This window comes from Chroicocephalus ridibundus, chromosome 7, assembly GCF_963924245.1.
Source record: "Chroicocephalus ridibundus chromosome 7, bChrRid1.1, whole genome shotgun sequence".
Classification (NCBI taxonomy): domain Eukaryota; kingdom Metazoa; phylum Chordata; class Aves; order Charadriiformes; family Laridae; genus Chroicocephalus; species Chroicocephalus ridibundus.
Window position 1 is genome coordinate 7,620,278 of NC_086290.1, and position 17,215 is coordinate 7,637,492.

Genomic DNA, 17,215 nt, shown 5'->3' on the forward strand with positions numbered 1-17,215 from the left:
AGTTTATGGATGTCAGACTATATTATATGATAATCCAACTGTACACTGATCTTAATGCAGTTTTTTTCAGAATACTTGATTACTTCAAGCTTGATTTCATTGTGTTGAATTCAATTTACTCATTGCAAAAGCTGTGTTTTTTCCTGACTGAATTCAAGCTATAATGAACAAGCAGGTGTACAGTTTATTTTATATGGGTAGTGATTTGGTACTGAAGACTTAACACAGTCCCAGTTGTTTAGACCACAAACTTCATATTTATATCTTCTTATGCTATAAGTAACACTGAAATGTGAATAAAATTTTACTTCAGTCACTTTGGGGTTAAAAAATTGTTATTTAACATAAATCCTATTTCCTAGCAAAACCTTCATTTCTCATATATATAGTACAGGAATTGGAAAATTATTTGCATTATTTAAAATAGTGTATATTACTTAAAAGAATATGGAATACATTATTTTCCCTTTTTATCTAGCCTACTTTGTGTATTTAGTGATTGTTCATGGTGGAAGATGGGTAGTTACAGCAGGCAAACAGAAAAGCAAAACTGAGGTGAGCGTGGAACAAATTGTACGGCTGATCTGAGAGTAAAAAGAAAAGTTCGCAGCTTTGCAGGTCTGTGCCTCAGTCGCACCTCTTTGAGATAGGATCACATGAGGTGTTAACTGCCCTCAATTCTGTGGAAACACATTTGTTGGTCTCTGGCAACACGCACGCAGCCATTATTCTAACTGTGTCCTGGTTTGAGATGACACACTGCAGTTTGTGCTGAACGTAATGTGATAATTGTTATTATAATCTTGCTTATAGTGGTAAAATATGCTCTGTTCTATTATTATTAATATTTTCCTTTGTGGCATTAAATAATAAACACACAGGTAAATTAGAGTGAGGTTCTGACCGAAACTCATATTTCAGCATTGTTAGCTAAAACATTTTTTCTGCTGTCTGTAACAAAGGTGATTATTAAAAATAATGAGTTTTCTTGTAAAATCAACTCTGCAGACCAAGTTAAAACATTAACCCTGTTAACTGCAACAGCATTTAAGTGACTTAAGTTTGTTTCTCTTTCTGCTTAACTCTTGAAGGAATATTTACTGGCTTTGCCATAGTCTCAAGTAAGATACTTTGTCAGTATGTATGTGGAAGAGTTCCTATTAGTATAAAAGGAAAAGAATGCCATGGCAAAATCTTTTTTAAGGCAAAAGTAAAAATTAATTCATTCTGACAGCTGTCTCTGTCTTTAGTTTGCTGTGTTGTACCCAAGTGTGATAGCTCAAATGGTAACTGTTACCTACCATTGTACCAAATGGGGTAATATACATACCAGCATCTCAGATAAAGACAAGACAGCAGCTTAAATTATTTTCAGATAAATTCACTCTCTTTTTGTCCTAAACATTATACCAATGCAAAGGATGTAATTAAATCTGAAAAGTTTTTGTCCATGTGTAGATACAGAATCATCTTTAAAATCTTTGGAAAGTTGTGGTGGCACATAAAACTTTTTGAGGTCACCCATTTGACTCCACTGCACGTTGGCGGTTGCAGTTCTTTAGGAGGTTATCTCAAATGTCTTGCTGGCCTGTTTAATTCTTACAAGGAGACTGTAGCGTCACAAATTCTCAACAGTTATCCTTGTTGGCAGTCTCTGAATGGATGGGCACTGCAACTCAGCTACCTTAGGTAGAAAGGAGAGTGGTCTTGTCAGATCTAATTTGAGAATTGCTGCTTGTTCTTTCCTTGGTCTGTAGTTAAATAAAAGCTTCAGTATCCAGATCTGTGAATTTGGCTGCTTTCATAAATACTACTTTTTAAGCATAATTTATCATTATCAATGGGATTAGGAAGACAGAGTCTTTGCTCTGCATCCTCACTAAAACCAGGAGGAGTTACTACCTGTTACTGTTGTTAGTGGAGAACTGTGTTCATTATTAACTGGCTGTGCTTCTGTGCTTGCTTTTAGGTCAGACCAAGCAATTGCTTTCAGAAACCATTTTTCCTTTTCCTAGGACTGTATGATTTAGAACTGCATTCTTACCTGCTCTGGCATGAAACTGGTGATGGTTCATCTGAAGGGTAGAAGAGGCGTTGTTACCATCCCGCTTTAAATAAATGTCACACATTTTATCTCTTAGCATTTTTAGAAATTTGTCCAGTTTATCAAAACTGTGTTGGTAAGCCCAAATGTGACTGTTTAAGTTGTCATCTCTTGGAAAATGTCTTTCACCTTCTAAGTAGGAGATGGTTAAGAAAAAAAATAATAAAATATCTCTTTGAATCATTGTAGTGCTTTGTTGTAACACTGCCAAATTATGCCCAGAACTCAGGCGAAGTCTTAGCATATGTCTGATTCTGGGAGACCCACGTAAAAAAGGTGAAAAAGTTTTGAGGGTACTTTTGTAACTGTTGCTCAAAACCTCATTTCCTTCATTTTGAAAGTAGTGGGAGTAGCGACTGTGGTTAATGCTATCAGACAGTGAGAGCTGCTAGCTATTATGTACTAGTCTCAACCACTTACACTCCTGAGATATGTTATCGGTCAGCTAAAATTGCAAGTAACTCCAAATTACTGCAGATCTGCAGTATTATTACAGTTTTCTCATTTGTTTTTTCAGTGAAGTGATATCTTTATCTTGCAGAGATGATGGACGTAGCTTTATTTCAGCATATCTACTGACTGACTGTCTAAATTTGGGTGCTTAGATAATTTGTTTTGGTTGGGGGTTTTTTGTTTTGTGGTTTGGTAGGAGTCATGTGAAAAAGCCCACAAGGCTCTTAGTCTAACTGAAAAGTTGGGTACCTTTCAGAAAGGAGAAGTAAACAGTGCTATGACGCAGTTTGTCGTAAAGAACCTTCTCTTTGTTGTTTGCAAGAATTCGTTAGGTTTTATATACGCTTCTAGGTTGCTAACTGTCAGGTCTAAACACTGCAGGCACAAAATCAGATATGGGTTCGGTGTTGACGTATCGCAGTGTTTTCAGCATTCACTAAGGGTTTTTTTTTCTTCGCACTAAAGCCCAAGAGTGTTAGAGTGTAGGTATTTGCTAACCAGCTAATGCCTTAACTGTGTCACGTACATAAACAAAGTGATGAAGATGATCAATTCAGCTAAATCTACTTTTGTTTTCAGCTAAATTTACTTTTGGAGTAAATTTTGAAAAGACAGAAGAACTGCAGTTGATATGATCAGTTGTTATGTGAACTGTTTTAAAAGCTGGGAGGTTAGACCTTGTTTTTGAGATGTTTTTGTGGCAGCGTTGTACATGGTTAACAAGTGGCTGGTTTTTTTCATGAAAAACATTGTATTTGGTAGTCTTTAATAGAAACAAATATTTCTATCTTACTAGGTTATTTAGGGCTTTGCTTTTATCATGCACTGTATGTTACTGCGGCCGTTCTAGTTCAGTGTGCTGAAAGCTTTTTAATAGGTTTAGTGGTTTTATTAAATTTCTTACTATAAAACCTTTATTTGCAGAAGCATATCTCATAAATCAGTGATTCTTTAAATGTAGAATTGACCATAGTGCCTCTTTTATAACTGAATATGCCATAAATTGGAACAAGGAGTTTCTCTTGTTTCCTTTGCTGTTTCTTTTTGTGTAATAAACAATCACCGATTTGCACTTTTCTCTGTTTAGGCAAATACAATAAGCAAGTGTTCCTAAGAGAAGAGATTCATCCATCCAGCTGTCCAGAAAAAGTAACAGAGTCAGGAAAAACTAACTTAGGATTCATTATTTTATCTTCTTCTTATAGACCTCCACTAGCCAGGCAATCTTCTGCCTTCAGTCTGGTATTTGTCAGCTTTTCCGAGAAACTCTTATTCGCAAGGGATTTGTGGAAATTCAGACTCCCAAAATCATTTCAGGTATTGTATGTGTGACCCAGCAGCTACAGGTCTGCTTCTTTTCCAGTTGCTCAGCATACCTATCGGCCAAAAAAGTAGTAGATTTTTATTCAAAAAAAGATGAAGTTCTATTTCTAATTTAGATGCAGCATAGCAAACAACTTCTAGCAGGTATCAAAAGTTGTTCTTACTCTTCTCCTGGCTTTGGATGCTAAAAGAATAAGAAGGCAAATTTTATATATACCTGATTTATGTACTCTACAGTTCAATTAAGGTTTTAATTTGGTTAAATACAGATGTCTGATCATATGCATTGTTCTTCAAATCAATGTTCTGAATGTTGAGCACTGCCAGTTCCATTCCCTGTATCAAAAAAACCTCCACTCTAATTTAGATTAAAAGCAGCTTCCATCATAAAGAAGTTACAACAAACCTATCATGGTATAAAAGATGATGCCATTATATACAGTATGTCACTTTTTTAGCAATGAGCGTATGGCTGAATAGAAGGCGGCAGGTCATTTTTCTGAAAGTGTGGCATAACAACTGCAGCCTGACTAAAAGTCTGTAAACATAGATTTTACTTCTAGTTCTGTTGTAGATTTTACTTCTAGTTCTGTTGTAGATTTTACTTCTAGTTCTGTTGTATTCTTTTCAAAAGTCAAATTACTTGATGTACAGATGGATGCTTTTCTTCTATCTTACTGGTGTTTGAGGTTTTGTTGAGGTCACTAAGACATACGGCATGGAAAATGTAGGGCAGAATATTTGTATTATTCTCACTCTATGTGCATTCATTATATGCCTACATTTTGCTTACTGAATTTTATACTTCTGGCTTTTATTTTTGAAGACAGCTCTTGACTGAGATAAAAAGGGATTTTTAACAAAATACATGTAAGCAACTATTCTTTCAACATGGAAAGTATCATTGAACTATAAGATTAAATAACTTTTTTTCCTACAGAGACAGTTGAAACAGCATGAAGTACTAAAGACTCCCAAGTAGTTTATTTATGTAGGACCTTTGAGGAAGTGTGCTATTCTTACTGCGCAGTGTACCATTGAAAGCAAGCAAGCAAGCATCCTATTGTTTGAATGAGATCATATTTTGTAAAAATAACTAAGTTAAGGCGATGTAATCCTTACTAAACTTCAAATTTAAATATGGTAGCTGTTCTAGGATTTGAGATTTTAGAAGTTATCTGTATTAAAAAAAAACCTGTAAATATTCACTGAATTTCAGTGGCAGTAGCAGTAATGAGAGAAAAGAAACATTAATCTCAGTGGAATGGTTAGTAATAATAATAATTAGTACTTTGCCTAGAGTTAGCATTAGAACTTTCAAAGATTATTAACCAATCTTTCTCTCTGGCATGCTTTTGTTAGCAAGTTAGGCAACTGTAACTCTCATATCCCAGACTGGGAAATGGAAAGGTAAAGTGACTCAGCTGATAGTTTGGTAGGCAGTTTGCAGTGAGGGATTGAAAGGCGTGTGCTCTTGGTTCCTGTTCTCTCAAGGTAACCTCCTGTGAAAACTGCCTCAAACTGAGAAAAAGCTGTATACCTTTGGTAACTGTCCTCTGGTAAATCTAGTTTTGGCTCTGAGAGATATTTATGCCTTCAGTTAGAGAGGATGGTCTTGGCAAAACAGGATATGCATTTTCATCTCATCCTCTGCACTTAACCCCTGGAAGCCTACATCACTGATAAAGATTGGTTTCCACAGAAATGTTGGACTGCAAGTAGATGTGGTGGTACAAGCATCTATTCTCTGCCGTTACCTCTCAAAAGTGAGGGGCAGCTGGGAATAGTAACGTTTTAAACAGAGCTGCAAAACTTCCCTTAGCGTTAATGGAAATAGGCTTTGAAGAAAAATCTCCTTCTGATGTCTAAATGTAAGAGCAATAGTCTATTGTTGTACCTCTGATTTATTTTTCACATTTTTATTTTAATAATTACTGCAAGCATTTGCTTTTCAGCTGCCAGTGAAGGAGGAGCCAATGTGTTTACTGTATCATACTTCAAAAGCAGTGCCTACCTGGCTCAGTCCCCACAGCTGTACAAGCAGATGTGTATATGTGCTGACTTTGAAAAGGTTTTCTGCGTTGGACCAGGTAAGAAAAGCGTTGGATTATCCGAAGTCTGAAGTGTGCAGTGATGGCTTTTAGCAGCTGTGGTACAAATAAGATAACACGCACGCTGAAAGCTTTGGATGGTTTCACTTAATACAGTTTCACTTACCAAACACAAATTTCAGTTGGGGCGACTAATGAGAGTAAAGTCAACAGAGAAGTTGCTGGAACAAAACTAAGATGCTAAAGTAAGGGCTGAGTACCCTTCTCCAGTGTCTGTTGTTACCTGTGAGGAGAAAGAATTGAGTTGGATTGGAAATTGATAATTTGATGAAGTTAGTAAAACATGGAACAACACTGAGATTACTGAAGCCATGGTTTCCTGTTAACTGTGCCCAGTAGTTGCCTAGTTGTCTTTAGTTGCCCAGCAGAAAGCAGTTAAAACAGGCAAGCTAGGTTTTATGTACATCAGATTGCATATTATCATATACTTATCCCTTGCTTTTGTCTATGCACCAAACAACTTGATTGAGAAAATGCATACTTTTAACTGGGCTGTCAGTAAACAATAAAAAATTAATAATTTCCAGTCTCATGCTCTCTCTTTCTCAAAAGCTGATAGGACATGGCCTCTTTAGGTGGTAATACAGAATTTTTTTTTCTAAGACCTCAAAGACAGGTTTAAAGATAAGGTGAAAATGCTGGAAAACAAGTCAGTAACAGCTTATAAAAATAAAAAAAAAATGCAAGCGATTCAGAAGATCTTAAATTTCTTCTTAATTGCTGACAAATGAGTCATGGTTTATAGGAAGACATGTTTATATTAGACTCAAATATATGAAAAAAAAAATCACCCAGAACACACACACGTGCACAAGTCCATTTCCTCTGAAAAAGGTGGTTTTCAAATCTGAAAGTTCTGGTGTGCCTGAAAGCTTGTCTGTTTTTTCCACTTCTGTCGGTTGGTCTAACAAGAGGTAACGGCCTCTCTACAAGTCTTGTCTGTCTTGTATCCTTTGAGCACCACAGCTACAATAATGCTGTCCCTGTTGTTACAAATAATGCTCTGAGGGAGATAGTTTTCTTTTTGTTTTTCAGTGAGAATTGTCGTGTCTAAAGACAACATTGTCTGCCTGATCCATATGCTGATGCGATTGATTGTCAGTGTTATCTTTCAAAATCGAATGATAGTTTCGGGTCAGTTAGTATTTCTGTTGTTTAATTTTACAGTATTTAGAGCTGAGGACTCCAATACACACAGACACCTGACTGAGTTTGTTGGTCTGGATATTGAAATGGCTTTTAACTATCACTATCATGAAGTGGTAGATGAGATTGCAGATACCTTGGTGCAGATATTCAAGGGACTTCAGGAAAGGTAATGAGAGCATTTTCCATTTCATGAGCAACTTCGTTTGTTTGAGATCTCTGGCACTGTGGTATGAAATGGGTGAGCATTTTATCCTCAGCTTGTCTGATAAGCGTTAGTAATCTGATCTGCAACAGAACTTCAAAACAAACATTTTTGCTTTGCTCTTAACTATTTCTTTGTGCCTGGCTTTTAAAGTTCATTCAAGCCATAGGCCAGCAAACTGTTGATCTTTAGCCCAAGTTGCATCTCCTAGAGTCTGCTAGCTTGCACTGAGAGCACTTGTTTACTGTTGAATGGAATTCCTAATAGAAATGATCCATCATTAATTTAAAATGTCCTTCTTTTTGTGACACTATGGGTAGACTGATTGTAATATTTTGAAATTAATCTTAACTATCTAAGAAAGTTTTCCTGAACCAAATTTATTGTAATAGCCTGCATCTCTGCCATGAAAGCTGCAAAGATTATTTTCCATTATTCGCAGTCTAATTCATTAAAAAGCCAGGCCAGAACTTTAGGAAGTGGTTTTCATTTGCTTACAAATTAGACCATCTTGCCAGCAGAAATGCAAATCTTTTCATCTGTCTAGAAGGAAATTTCTCTTTTATATTTGAAATAGGATGTTAGTCAAATCAAAGAAGAACCTAGGTAAATATTACAAATCAAAGGGATGATTTCTTGATGTCTTTACTGTGAAAATTTGACCTAGTCAATTATTTCTTACAAAAGCAATAAAACAGAAGTAATAGTAAAATATTAACATGTATATCATTGAAGTAGATGCATTAACTTACATGAAACATTTCATTAGGATTGTACAGGATTTCTCCAGAAGTGGCTTTAGAATAGTTTTTTGTGTTGCAAGAGGGACCTCTTGTGGCACAATTGTATTGCCATGGCAAAATCATTGCAAGAGTACATTTCCTGATTGTTTTGTATTTTGCTTCTGTTCTTGTTTCCTCCTATATAGATTCCAAACCGAAATTCAGACAGTGAACAAACAGTTCCCGTGTGAGCCATTTAAGTTTTTGGAGCCAACTCTGAGGCTGGAATACCGCGAAGCTGTGGCCATGCTTAGAGAGGCTGGTGTTGAGATGGGTGATGAAGAAGATCTGAGGTACTTTGTCAGTACACAAACGTGTCAGACTCTTGAGAAAGTGGTAGTAAAATGTCAGTTTTGTACTGTGCAACTGACAGCCCTCAAGAAGGAACCGCAAGCTTTTAGAGGAATAAACAGTACTCATATCCAGATCTCTTGACAAATAAATGAATGGATATGAAAAAGTCCTTTCTTCTAATGTAGACTATAAATGCACACTCTGAAATCCAAAAGGAAATAACTTACAACATAAAATGAGAGTAACTTGAACCTTCTAAGGATAAGAAGCATTTGTTTTTCTAACAATTGCAGTCCTTCATGTGAATTGTCACTTGTCTTTGAATAGGATTAAACAAAAATATTCTTCAGTCTTAAGGTCTTTCTTTTCAGTAACACCTTCCCATTTCTTCTTTCCACCTCTCAGGCAAATGAGTAAGCGATCGTCATTGCATTCCCATTGATTTACTGAAAGATGGGTTTATTTAACTAATTATATGTGAACTTTTCTACAGACACTTAATAAATTAAACCATTTCTGTTCTTTCCCATAATATATCCAGTGCCATTATGATAATGTGTGATTTTACAGTTAAACGATCTGTGCGTCACAGAAGTTTCAATCGTAAGAGTTTGATAGAGCAAAGTAATTTCCTCAGCAACAGCTTAATGGTGTTTCTGCACAAGGTGTCTGCCAAAGGAAATAGAGTACACAATTCTTCAGTAAGCGGAATATGGTGACTAGGAAGTAGTTATACTAAGAGCAAGAATATCTTTAGGTATCAGTTAATTTAAGGGATTTCAAGGACCAATATGAAATATTTAGGAACAGAAATAAATACACTTTATTTCTGAAATTTCTGTCTGCGCAATCCAAAACATTCAGAAACAAGTACTAGATTTTATAAAGGATAGGATGTAGCAGATCTGTTACTTGAAATCTTTTTAGCTTTATGAACTATATAATCAGTACAAGTTTAAATCACTTAATTTTAATTGTGATAATCTTTTTCAGCACACCTAATGAAAAGCTCCTGGGACGCCTGGTAAAGGAAAAGGTAACAATTATTTTAGAATAAGTAAGTTTGTCATTGAATGTGAAACCTGATGTTGTGCAGCCATTGGGTTGATATAAATGGCTGCTTCATGTAAAACAACTTTTTACACGCTGATTGAGAATACAGTCTCTCAAAACATGCAGAAATTGTGAAAAGTTTGTGATTAGCATAAGCATTTTTTAATTGTCTGACTCCATTCCCATTTTGCTGCTGGTTGTTTAATCTACTGACAGTTTTGTCTCTGTCATTAATAAGCTGTTTCAAACCATTTTCAATCTTTTATATTTACTGCTATCATCTGTTACACTGAGTACATCAAACAGGATAGTACATTCCAAAACCAGTTCTTATGATAATTAAAAAAAACCAAACAAAACAAACCAGGTTCTTACTAAATCTATAGGAGGAGATGAGGTCTTTGGCAAAAAAAATAAGTACCTGTTACTACAGCAAGACATTTTGCTTCTAAACATTTGTAAGTTTACACTAGAAGTAGTATTGGAAAACTGAAAAATAGTACACCACTTGTATCGATAACTTATTCTTTAAGATAATGCTATCAAATTTGTGGAAAGTTATAGGGAGATCTTTTTTTATTATATTTCAGAGATTCACTGGTTGGGTCTTCCTCTTTAATTTGTTCTTTACATTATTTTCTGTTGTATTAACTGTTTTAAATTACCTTCTTTCAGTATGACACAGACTTCTATATTCTTGACAAATATCCTCTTGCTGTGAGGCCTTTTTATACAATGCCAGACCCAGTAAACCCTGTAAGTAAAATTCTTTGTTGTTGTCTATGGGTTTTTTTTGTAGTTTAAATTATTCCATGTAGGGATAACTTGACAAAATAATAGATAAGCTATATTTATATGATCTGCTGTTATAATTAAAATTCCGATAACAAGATTAGATCTGTGTTACGTGACTTGTAAAATGTTTACAGTTACTTTTCACTGGTGAAAACATACCAGAAAGAAACAAATCTAGCTAAAATTGGGAGAGCTTTATGAAGAGATCTCCATGGTCATAGCACTGCTGCCATCGCTGAAAAGAGGCAAAAACATTCTTCCAGGGCAACAGACACTTTAACAGAAAACAGGCTTTTTTACAATGTTAGAAATTCCCCAGTTTATTCCTAAATCCAGGGTAAATATCCTTAGAGCATCTTTTGCTGGGATAACTCTATGCAAGTGTAATGGTTTTTCAAAGGGTGTTTGGATGAACTTGTTTTTTAAATCAACTCCAGTCTAATTAGAGGAGCCAAAGGGCTGTAATTCCCAGGCAGACTGCAAATACGTTGTATTCCTACTGCACAGCTTTGGATCTCATAAGTGAAGCTATCGAGAGGCATATATGTGCCATCTAAGGATGGAGCAACTGTAGGTAGGAAACAAACTCATCTTTGTTTTTCCAGAAAAACTCCAACTCTTATGATATGTTCATGAGAGGGGAAGAGATCTTGTCTGGAGCTCAGAGAATTCACGATCCTCAGCTGCTGACAGAAAGAGCACAGCATCACGGCATCGGTAATAAGTCAAACAAGATGAAGCTGAATTTAAAAGAATATAAATCATGATTGCATTTGTTTCCTTAAGAGGAAGAATTTGGGGCAGAATTTGTTATGTGGCAGACTCACAGTACTGTTTCATTCTTAATGCTAATTCATCTAATTCTGTTTAACCATTTTAATCTAGAGTGGTGGTATTAAGAAACTAGTTGGTTTCCCAGCAACACCTTGATGAAAAGGAATTGTTTCCGAGGACTTTAGAGAATGTAGTGCAGGAAATACCTTCAACAGAGTGAGGGTAGACAAACAAGTCTCATTCAGTTCTGCCTCTCTGTACTCTCTTTACAGAGTACTCTAGCAGAGTCTTGGTTGACTGTCTTTTTTAAATACTGAACTGAGAGCAAATAAGAAGTCTCCCTTGGTGAAATTTAAAAAAACCCAAAGACTCAGTGGGGACAAGGCCAGCTAATTATAGAAGGGTAAAAGAGTAAATCAGGTGGAGAACCCGAGAGTAAAATGTAGATTAAATTTATACTTTCAGTGAATGGCCAAGTGAAGTGGCAGGTAGGCAGTAGCAAAAAAGGAGTAGATCCCACTGTAGCAAGATGGAAAAATAGTTGCTAAATCTTTGCTTTCTCACTGCAGTTTATTCAAGAAGTCACCATTTTCCGTAAGTTGCAAAAAACAGTTGGCCCTAGCTCTTACTCAATTCTCAAATTTCTTCCCTGATTAAGTTATTAACAAAGTTATAAAACAAAACTGTTATAGTCATAATTTCTAGATACTCCTGGATAATTTATATGTTTAATGAGTAAATCCCCACTGTTAGTATGTAAGTTAAATTCGTAATTTTTTTGTTGTGTTTGCAGTTGTCTAGTCATTTGTATGTTTGGCTTGGGGTTCACTGAGCAAGTCAGAAACGTATCTTTTTCCTCTCTAGATTTGGAGAAAATAAAGGCTTATATCGATTCCTTTCGTTTTGGTGCACCTCCACACGCAGGTGGTGGAATAGGTAAGTATCTGTATTTTATTTTGTTCTGTGTTAGCCTGAGCTTAATTTAAACTGCTCAGTCTCAAGCAGGGTTCAATGTAAAATTCAGAGTAGTAGCCTTGTTAGGTAAATGTGTGGGGCTCTATGTATCTAAAGCTAAAATGTAATCATTATCATAAAATAAATAGGCAAAATATTAATGGCACAGTCTGGCAAGTTTAAAAAGTAGGTGAAAGAAGAAAAAATGCTGCTTTATTAGCCAGGCACATCACTTTTAAATTTGACCAATAAGGAAAATGTAAGGAGGCAAGAAAATACTGTATTATGTATGGATTTATCATAGCCTACTAATACCAGAAGGCACTGGTCTCTTAGTGCATTTGATGAAGCTGTTCTGCAGTGAGGAGAAGGGATTGCTTCTGTCTTATTCAGTGATTTGACTGAATGTCACTGATCGGTTTGGCTGATGCTAATTGCTTCATTGAAGGTGCTGAGGCTTTGTGTCTTGGGTGTGAGTATTTTACATATTAAAATGAAAAAAAAGATTTTAGGCATCTTAATGATAACAATTGATAGTTATGCACATTGCTTTCATTAGCAGGGTGAAATATGTTCATGCGTATGGTAGTAGGAGACTTTGTAGGTCCTGTTCAATAAACGTGACTTCTTTGATTTGGTCTTTCTGTGCTTGCCTTACTTTTGTGAAGTATATTTAGTACATTCTCAGCATGTTCTCAGAACAAAATCATAAGTATGCCTTCAGTAAATGCATTAGATCTGCGATATGCTATTGAGACAACTGTTTTGAAATACCTACAAGATGTAAGCGGGGATGATCGTGCAGTACTTGTGAGCAGCGGAGATGCAGCATTTGCAGATGATCCAAAATCATTTAGGCCAGTCAGAACTGACATCAAGGAAGCTGAAGCTACATCTCTTCTGCATACCAGCCAAACAGGAGATGCAGGGATAATAAAACTGGCTGTTTCAGATGGAAACCTTAACCTAGGAGGGCAGTGCGTGAAAACTAGTATGCATGTGGGTTTCATCTCTGCAGGGCTGGGGTGCGTATGTAGCCCAGTGGATTAGGAGATCCTTCCATGTTCCACAGTACACACATAACCTCTAAGAGTTCAGGAAGAAAGAACATAATGACCATTGAAATACTCATTATCATAAAGATATCAGTAGATAGTTACAAGGGTACGTATTGCTGAATCTACATTTTCGTACTGCAGACGGCTTGGGATGAACTTCCCTGTTTTTTACTGTAGTTGCTTATGGCACTTAACGCCTCTGAATCTGTTAAGGCTGGTTTGGATTATAATTCTGTTACTGTATTCAAGGTACAGTTCTCCCCATTACCCACTTCCCATTTCAATTTTCTACACCATCTTTCTTGAGAGTCTGAAGCGATTCAGAGCAGGGTTGAGTCTCGAGTACCATTGCTTATTGATACGTGTTCCAGATGAAGCCTGTATCGTGGCAGAAAGCACTGTATGTAAAATCCGTAATTTCTGGTTCTAGCTCCTTTCTGTAGTTGGATGTGCTAATGCATGCGCCTCAGTCTTTGGTCACACTACTGCGTGAGGCTGCCTGTAGGTATAAAGTACCTTTAGCTTCTTAAGAGTTTCGAACAAAAGGCTGACTATGCTGATGGGTTTTTTTCATTTGTTGTAGGGCTGGAAAGAGTAACCATGCTGTACCTGGGGCTGCATAACGTTCGTCAGACCTCCATGTTCCCACGGGATCCCAAACGACTGACACCCTGACATGAGCTGCTTTTGAAAGTTTGAGATGATTTGCCCTGCAAATAAGATACGATTGCAAGCATATCCCCTGTAATGAACGTGTGTTGATTTGAGCATTATAATATGCAATAAAAAAAAGGAAAATCTCATTTACTGAAGTGCCATAATAATTTTTTTTTATCCTTAGCTGTTTATTTAAAAGAAAATATTTTAACAGATCAAGACTCTTTGTATTGGCAACTGTGCACATTTTTAATGAAAATGTGATACTTTGAGTTAGTATTCCAGTGTCACATTGAATTGTATCATGTTTCTAAACATTTTAATAAATTATGCAATAAGAATTCTGCATTTTTAACTTATGTCAGCAAGATTGAATATTCTGAAGTACAGAATTGGCTCAAAGCTAAAATAACTGGATGCTTGCAATTTAAAAATCAGGAGGAAACCATCCAATTGTTAACTTACATGAGCGTCAGGTAGAGAAGCAGATGAGAAGAACATTATTAACAAAAAGTCTTCATATGAAATTGTGAAAATAGATTGCAATAAAACTCTCAAAGTAAATTAGATACAATATCTGTGCTTCTGGTTTTTGCTTTGTATCCTCACGAGATAATAATGAATCAATAAGGGTTTGGGGTTTTTTTTTAATGATGCAATAACTGCCCAAATGTTAAATTTATTTTCTTTCTCTCTTCTTCCTTTTTTTAAAAGGTTGTATACGAACTATAGTCCTGTTCTTTATTTTATGTTACTATTGGTGAACGGATTGAAGGTTACACACACTCATGGAATACACAAGGGATATATAATATTCTCAGAAAATGAATGGACGGTGAGTTTTAGAGCAGATCGTGTCTTCCTGCCTGACCCAGCCTCTAGGATAACAAATAAAACAAATCAGGAAGGATTTCATGTATCTATTGCCAATGAAAGAGAAGTAAATAATGCAAGCCAGCCTATTTCAGGTTTTTTTCATTTATAAATGCTGTGAACAGCCCAACTGTTGTACATTTAGAGAAATTTGATGTTTCTGTTAAGTCAGAGAACTTCTAAAAATCTTTGTAGACATCCTTTTTCTCAAATGAATTGCCTTCTTCAACCTCCTCAATTTACAGTGGTGTACAGAGCTACTTCTCTTCCTCCTCCTTCCAACCCAAAGGACATGCCCTGCATTTGCAGAGGAACCAGTGTATTTGAAACTTCCTTTTATGGACTGCACCTGATAGTTGTTTTTCAAATTTAAAACATTTTTTTAAGTGTGGATGCCAAAGAGCAAAGGATTAAATTCCTTCCTTGGGCACTGCAGTAGAGTTACTCTAATATTCATATGTATTTGTAATTCCTCACTTAATTTTTGCTTAACATTTTACATGATAAAGAGCTTTCAATAGGAGGTATGGTTCAGTCAGTCTGTGTTATTGTTGGTACCTTGATTTTTAAATGTCAGAGAAGTCACATATCAGTTATGCTACAGAAAGGTCAGTGAGGCTGTGTATAAATTGTGTAGAATTTCACAAAAGGGCAAATCATCTTTTGCAGCTGCCATTGAACAAGACTTAATTTTAATGTTTTGTGACAAGGTTCTCCATTAGAAAACAATCATACGAAAGGTCAGTAAGGTAAAGTACTGGAAATGTAAAAGTTAAACTTTGCTTAGAAGTCACATAATTCAAGCAATAACTTTGCAGCTTTGCTTATGAGTCTGTTGTAATTAATTTACTGTGGAATCTTCCCCAAATTATTAACTTTAAAATCTTACAGTGTACCCAGTTTTAGTTTACAAAGCTAAGTGGGTTATAAACACAGCTTATCATCACAGATTTACTACTCAAGAATCCAGGTTTCAAAACAGTTGTTTACTCAGCTAAGCCAACTGGAATGAATTTTTATTTAATTACTTTTGTTCATGTGGAACTGGTAATGTATTCCACATTGCAAGCGCATCCTTCTAATAAGGAGTAAAATTACTGACTTAGATTTCACACCAACAAAAAAATTACTCTGAGAACTATGTTTCTTGCTCTAGATTCGGCAGCAAGTTTTGCGCATACATTCCTGGAACAACTGTGCTTATCCTAATTCTGTTAAGAGTTATTCAAGCTCACGTTGTAGTTTGATTTATTCACAGTGGCTGCACAAGAACAAGAATTCGGATGGAGACCCTGATTTCTTTGTATGCAGAATCCTTTCATGCAGTTTCTCTTAGCTAACCGAAAATAATTATAATCATAAATCAAAATGCATTTGTCCTAAATGTCATCTTAACAGGATACTTTAGTGGGAGCTGCGCGTTGTTAGAACTTACTTTGAAACTTTGCAGATAGTAATTTCAGAACTTTATGTTGCTTTGATAGGTAGCGACTCTGGTTTGGTAGTTCTGGAAAAATCAAACCTGTGTAGTCCTTTATTTCCAATAACTCGCAGAAAGTTTAGCATTTTACACAGAGTCCACAATTGCTGCTGCTTCCCCACCAGTTAAAATGTTTTCTATTTTTTTTTCTTTCATGATATACAGATGGTAATTACAATTGCACAATTTTTTTTTTTAACTAAGGAACTAAAAAGGATATTGGTAAGAATAGCCAGGGAGTCATCTGCTCAAAACAAACAACACAAAGCTCCAGCTTGCTTCTGCAGTTTAACTAAAACATTTTCCTGTGAAACCCATCTGTGTTCCCTGAGCTCTCTGAATCTGCCCAGCAGGAAAGAGGGCTCGGGCTGTTCTTTTGGCAGCCAAGCACAGGACTGGTTCCCCATGGTGGCACACACCTGGTGGGGGTTAACACCACACAGCTGCGTGCTCCCTGCCATGGGGGTCAGGGAAGAGGAAAGGAAGAGTAAAAGCAGGAAAACTGTGCACCCACCCCAGGCCAGTCAGTCACGGGTGCATTGGACACCCCTCCATGTGAGCACAAACTGTGGCCTGCAGTCTGCTGCCACGGGGGTGGAGGAGTATCATAGAACGGTTAGAGTTGGAAGGGACCTTAAAGATCATCTAGTTCCAACCCCCCTGCCACGGGCAGGGACACCTCCCACTAAAGCAGGTTGCTCAAAGCCCCGTCCAGCCTGGCCTTGAACACCTCCAGGGATGGGGCAGCCACAACTTCCCTGGGCAGCCTGTTCCAGTGCCTCACCACCCTCACAGTAAAGGATTTCTTCCTAATATCTAATCTAAATCTCTCCTATTTCAGTTTAAAATCATTATGCCTTGTCTTATCACTACACTCCCTGATAAAGAGTCCCTCCTCATCTTTCCTGTAGGAAATAGCACACAGTATCCATCGTGGCACACTGCTTTGTTGGAAGGGGTTGGATGCCAATTCATACTGGGGTTCCAACACATCTCATTTTTTTTTTTGGTAGAGAGAAATTATCAAAAACCAGCAGAAATTATCTAGGGTGAGTTATTATTTCTTTTAAAATAAACAAGCCTCACAAACAACTTGCACTTGTGCACATTTTTGCTAGTATGATCTCGTAAAATACAGAGTTTATTCACTGCA

General features: G+C 36.5%; 1 protein-coding gene across 1 annotated transcript in view; it reads left to right on the forward strand.

The window, feature by feature from the left end:
- DARS1 (aspartyl-tRNA synthetase 1) overlaps positions 1-13,859 on the forward strand; it is a 42,875-nt gene extending 29,016 nt beyond the window's left edge. The window contains exons 8-16 of the mRNA XM_063341010.1: positions 3,763-3,874; positions 5,836-5,970; positions 7,159-7,306; positions 8,271-8,417; positions 9,412-9,454; positions 10,147-10,227; positions 10,872-10,983; positions 11,905-11,976; positions 13,636-13,859. Coding sequence (XP_063197080.1) covers positions 3,763-3,874; positions 5,836-5,970; positions 7,159-7,306; positions 8,271-8,417; positions 9,412-9,454; positions 10,147-10,227; positions 10,872-10,983; positions 11,905-11,976; positions 13,636-13,727 — 942 coding nt within the window. The 3' untranslated portion in view covers positions 13,728-13,859. The remainder of the gene's footprint in view (positions 1-3,762; positions 3,875-5,835; positions 5,971-7,158; positions 7,307-8,270; positions 8,418-9,411; positions 9,455-10,146; positions 10,228-10,871; positions 10,984-11,904; positions 11,977-13,635) is intronic.
- The last annotated feature ends 3,356 nt before the right edge of the window (positions 13,860-17,215 follow it).